At 39.3% G+C, this 5,968-nt stretch overlaps 1 protein-coding gene across 3 annotated transcripts in view; it reads right to left on the bottom strand.

The window, feature by feature from the left end:
- The window catches only part of LOC138982026 (uncharacterized), a 38,400-nt gene continuing 32,432 nt past the window's right edge, over positions 1-5,968 (bottom strand). For all 3 annotated transcript variants that reach the window (XM_070355238.1, XM_070355239.1, XM_070355241.1), the window contains exons 15-18: positions 3,217-3,282; positions 2,569-2,757; positions 1,866-2,060; positions 1-946 (exon numbers count right to left, since the gene is read on the bottom strand). In XM_070355238.1, the coding sequence (XP_070211339.1) occupies positions 555-946; positions 1,866-2,060; positions 2,569-2,757; positions 3,217-3,282 (842 nt within the window). In that variant the 3' untranslated portion in view covers positions 1-554. The remainder of the gene's footprint in view (positions 947-1,865; positions 2,061-2,568; positions 2,758-3,216; positions 3,283-5,968) is intronic.

Genomic DNA, 5,968 nt, shown 5'->3' with positions numbered 1-5,968 from the left:
GGGATAAGGCACCAGCAGGTCTGCACAAAAGTTGACCTGGGAGATCAGAAAAATCTCCACCCTTAACCCATCAGGCAGCCGCGGCCGGGATTTGAACTCGTTACCTTCCATTAGAAGGCCGATGTCTTATCCAGTAGGCCACTCGCCCGTCTGTCCAGATTTGAAATTGCTTGTAACTTCTTCAAATCTTGTAGAACTCTAGGCACATGACATAGCCAGGTTTGAAATTGTCTTCTTGAATAAAAATGTCTGCTGCAGCGCTGGTATCCTGCTACCGTTGGTAATAACTCTCGCATGGGTTATTGAAAAGCAGAAACTGCTTGCCATTTAAACTAGACAAAGCAGAAAACATTAACCATCTTCTGGAAAGAATATAGAGAGGAGCAGCTGGGAAAAAAAGCAAGGATAAAGTCAGTGATACATGTGGTGTAATTCTCAACTTCAATACGGTTACTGTTTGTCATATTGTGGGCTTTTTGTTACAATGTACAATCGAACCTCGAATCATGACAAAAAGTGGTGCATTTCAGCTATGACCAAGTGGATATCACATTTCAACCATTAAAGGTATCATAATCTGCATTGAAATCTGGCATGTATTTGCGTGGATCGTACCACGCTCGTTCACCTTCCTCACTTCTTCCTTCATGACCATGTCTGTCAGCTTTCCTGGTGGGCTCACTCTGCACAGGCCCCAGAATGTTGACGATGCCTGTTGCTATCTCTTCAACAGCGGCCTGGCGGCGTTCTTCACTGTCAGAGAAGATGAAGAGTGACACAGTGTCCTGTCTGGTTGGATCCAGGCTGTATCCCCGCAGACACACAGATTCCCATGCTGGGAGTGGGGGTGAGGGTGGAGATGGTTGTGAAGAAGGATATTGAAGTGATGCTGATGTCCTTGTTTCTGTGGCACTGGCAGCGGCTGCAGCTGTCTGCTGCTTGCCCTCTGAGTAAAAAGAGAGTCATTTTAACACAGCAACAAAACACCCACGAATTACAATCAGACAATCCATTGTTGCTCTTTTCATCAAACTCAGTGTTGTTGATCAGAGCAATGCAATCTTATGTGGGCAAAATAAACAATATCATTTAAGATCTTCCAGTTGAAACACACATAATTATATGCCTGCAAGTGGATCCACACCACACAACACATAAACTCATTTAAAGGTTGCATTCATAACACACACACACATACACACATGAACACACACACACACACACACACACACACTCAAACAAACACTCTCTCTCTATCTTTCTCTCTCTCTATTTTGATGTTTTACTAGTTTAATACTTTGATTAGATACTGTTCCTTTTAGGTATGAAATGATAGCATGTGCTTGTGTGTAGATATGCGAGCGCACGCTCGCGCACGCGAGCATGTGTGTGTGTGTATATGTGTGTGTGTGTGTGTGTGTGTGTGTGTGCATGTGTGAGTGCATGTGTGTGTGTGTGTGTGTGTGCTTGTGTGTGTGCATGTGTGTGTGTGCATGTGTGTGTGTGTGTGTGTGTGTGTGTGTGTGTGTGTGTGTGAGTTTATGTGTGCATGTGTGTGTGTATACGTAGGTGTGGATGTGTGTGTGTGTTTGTGCGCAGTCTTTGCTTTTGTTTACAATTATTCTCTGTATATGTTCCAAGGACAGGTTGGAAGATTAGGCTAAGCCTAAAACCTTTATCCTTATGTAATAAAGTTCTCAGTTCTCTCTTTCTCTTTCTCCATCATTCTCTAAATGATACATGAAAACCTGCCTGTACAAGCACTGATTGAAGCAAACAACAACCACTCCATAACCTGCTGACAATTTTAAGTCGTCCTAACAGATAGAAACTTTGTCATTCCAGACATACCGGTATATACTCACTCTGAGACTTTGACTTGGATGAAGGTTTAGAGGGAGCGGGAACCAAGGAATCCACTCTTTCCACCAGACGCTCAAAATGCTTCCTGCCTAGCAGAACAATGCGCACATCTTCCAGCTGTTTGGGTTTCTTGATGTCCTTAATGGCTTCAACCATGTGACGAGCAAGCTCTTCTGGCCCATTCCTGTTTGATTCCCCTGTACCAAAGAATAATCTGGTGTCAAAGCAAATGAAAACACACAGTGATAGATCTCTCCTGAACTGTTCGAACGAACCCTTCCTCAGTTCTTGAATGACTTTCACACTTAAGTGTAGCCCAATGGAATCTCCTGCTTAATATACATTATTAGTGTCTTTGATCAAAATATGACATCTTAGAAAGGTCGAGATAGTCACTGTTTTTCAAGACCGCACTAGCAGTCGAGTTGAACAATGACCGTCAAGATCTGTGTCAAATGTCATATTTCAGTCAAAAATGTATTGATCCACTTTAATTAGAATTCTTCTTCATAGTTTTACGATTGCACACTCACACACAAACAGGGAATCTTTTGAAGTTTCGGCCAACCGCCTAAATTTGAGTACCAGTCGGCCTCTGACATTACATGGCTTAAAGAAAGGAAATCCAATGATATATATTATATATATGTCCTTCATCTTTTCATGTCTACATCTGCACATGCCAAGAAGTGAAATCAAACCTACCAGTGCCAAGTGCCGGGAAGGCAACAGAGGTGAACTTTTTGTCTCGTAGATGGTAAAACAACTGCTTGATGGTGTCTTGAGGCTTCTTCATGTATTTGGCCAAGTCAACATGAAAAATGTTCTTGCAGTGAGGCAATCCTGGTGCATCTGTGATCACCCATCCTGTCTTCTTCATCTTCTTCTTGTTCTCTGGAGTGAATTAGTAGATGAAATAATCAGTCATTCTACAGTTTCCGTTATTTGTGCCTGATCTTTTAAAGCAGTAATCCAAATATGAATGTAACTACTGTAGAAGGGGTCCAAGTCGACCAAAAGCGGTTGCATTCCTGTAGGTGCATTTCCTGTTGGCATTTTTCCTGTATACAGGGAATGCACCTGGCCTAGACCCCTTCTGCATAACTGCTGGTTAAATGTAAATATACACACAGATATGGACACAGACACAGACAGTGAGAGAGAGAGAGAGATACAAAGCTTAAGAGAGAGAGAGAGAGAGAGAGAGAGAGAGAGAGAGAGAGAGAGAGAGAGAGAGAGAGAGAGAGAGAGAGAGAGAGAGTTTGTGTGTGCCCAAAATGTGAAATCAAAGGACGAACGTTTTAGAAGAGTGAGACCTCAACAGGGTGGATGAACATATGTGACAGACTGTACCTTTCTTGTTACAGACGTCCATAAGACTATCACCACAGTGCTTCTTGAACGCTTTGGCAACACCACCTACAGAAACAAGTAAAAAGACTTTTGAGAGAAACTGCTTCTCAACACAAACTAAAAACAACCTTAAAGTCAATGAAATTAGGATCAAAATGTTGCATGCTTTTAAGCAGACAGGCTCTAAAAGCTTACATTAACAATAAGCAGCCAAAACAGACTGTATGATGAAGTAAGGCACAAGCAGCAACTAATCCTATGACGTGATCAAAACTTGTGCTTTAGAGTAACAAGAGTTACCTCCCTTGCATTGAAATCGATGCATCGACTTCATAGAAAATCGGGCTCTAAATACAAAAATAAGGGTGCAAATTGCATGAATCAGGCATGACTTCTAGACATGTCTAAAATTTCAATTTGAAGACAGATTATTTTAGATGGGGTTTTCAGGGGTTTTCTGAGGTTTTCAGGGGTATTAGGAGTAAAATATGTGTAGTACCAAGATGAACAAAGTTGAAAAACAAAAGAAAGCTGTACTCTCCAATAAGAGGACAGCACATGCAAAACTAAATCAAATGTTCGCCTAGGAGCTTCTTCGCGACTAACACACACACAAACACAGAGGGAAACAAAAAAGCAAAAGCAAAGCAGCACAGAACGAAAAAGGTTTGAAAATATGATGGAGGGAAACAAAACAAGTCCTGTAAAGCAAAATTACATTTAGTCAATCTGTCGAACCCACAGAATAAAACTGAACGCACTGCATTTTTTTTCACCAAGAAAAAACAGCTTCGTCAATCCACGCGGCAAAGAAGTCGCTCATTTTTTCCGGGCAACACGAAGTGAAACTGACATGCAAGAATAACGAAATAGCGTACTGCGGTAAGCAGGGAAGCGCGCTTTTCTGTATTCTATTTAACTTTCTGAGCTTGTTTTGAATACAACATAATTTTATATGTTTTTGGAATCAGGAAATGATAAGGAATAAGATGAAATCATTTTTTTTTTTATCGATTTCTTAAATAATAATCGAAGTACTAATTAACCTATTTTCGTTAATTGTGATCACATTTTAAGAGTAAACATGACATATGTATATATTTTTAGATTCAAAATTTAATGAAGAATACGATGCAATCAATTTTAAATCTGTTTGCGAAAAATCGATTTTAATGACAACTTTAATGAGCAAACTCATTAATTAACTTTTAAGCCTCCAAGCTGAAATCAAAAATTTCAAAAATAAATTTTTATTTAATTAATATACTTACCCAACTCACATATATGGCATTAACTTCCGTTTGATGCTTAGACATTGAAGTACAGACCCTGGTAACAGGGGGAGGTAACTCCCAAAACAAAACAAAACCTTGTAGTCAAGGCCCTGGTAGTTACCTCCCCTCACCGGCAGCCCGCACATGCGCGAGACATACTGCCGGTATAGTCATTCCCATTGAAAACACCACCTTCAAAACATTAATAACGTTTGCGGGGTAGGTAGGGAGGGTATTTACTATGTGAGTTGGGTAAGTATATCTTCTTCTTCTTGTCGATCACTCAGTGGGGTAAGTATATTAATTAAATGAAAATTTATTCTTGAAATTTTCGATTCAATAACATATTCTTACGCCAACTCACATATATAGCAGATTGCTACATAAGGTGGCGGGAAACTCACTTAATTACTGGTAAGAATCCGGCCTGCTTCAACCATGACTGGTAAGGTACTAGAGATATCCCGCAGACAGTAGTTTAACAAAGACGTCTTAAGGGATCTGCCTAGTTATGGTCAGAATAATTAGAAGTTGTTAATACTTTTGTGTGAGAAAGAACATTCTGTCTACATTACATATCTGCAGAGAACTGTTCTAGTCCCATGCACTTTTAATTGTGTGTGATTTTTTTAAATAACCTTGTGTCTTCTGACTTTGTGAAAATGGGTACATAAAGATAACGGCTAATATTGGACAGTACGCATGTAGTAGCCACTTGCTAGATAATTGTGGGGGGAAGTGAATGCTATACCTATTAGAACATAGCAAGAAATTACATTTCAAAGCACTTTGGTATGTTTTATACCGTCTTTTTTAATTAATTTTACTTAGCGCAATTACATTTTTCTTTATATAGAGAAGAAAGAAAAAAGCCTATGAATAATTCTGATTTCCCTACAAATTGATATGTTGTAGCTCACTCATTTCTAATGAGTGAAAATTTGAATATCAAGTCCCATGCCAAAAAATGAAACTGCAGGCAGTTTCCCAACCCTACCCCCTAAATTTCGCAGTCGCCATTTTACATTCTCCACTTTCATAGACATCAACACATTTCAGAGCTGAAAAGCTTTCATATTGCACATACTGATAGCCAACGGTATCAACAATATGTTTACCAAATTCCATGACCTTGACCTTCACACAAGGTCACTGGCGAGTTCCAAAACGTGATAACCAATTCAGTATTTTGCAAAAGCACAAACAGAAAAAGATTTAAAATCTGTACCAAAAAGGTTGTAATATCTGTTTAATATCCAAAAACTAAAAGGTAAGTGTTGTTTGAATGGAATGCAGCAAGATTGTCACAGTACAAAGACGTTTGTGATGTTTTATAGAGTCTTTTTATATCCATTTTTCGTTGCGCTATTGCAGTTTTTCATTTGAAGAAGTAAAATCAATGCCTCGGAGATATTGAAAATGCCTTATAATGTAATATGTTGCAGCCCACTCATTTCAAGAGCTGTGGTGAAAATATG

This window comes from Littorina saxatilis, linkage group LG12 (genome assembly GCF_037325665.1).
Source record: "Littorina saxatilis isolate snail1 linkage group LG12, US_GU_Lsax_2.0, whole genome shotgun sequence".
Lineage (NCBI taxonomy): Eukaryota > Metazoa > Mollusca > Gastropoda > Littorinimorpha > Littorinidae > Littorina > Littorina saxatilis.
The sequence above is the reverse complement of the archived record's forward strand: the minus strand, read 5'-3'. Positions and strand labels throughout refer to the sequence as shown.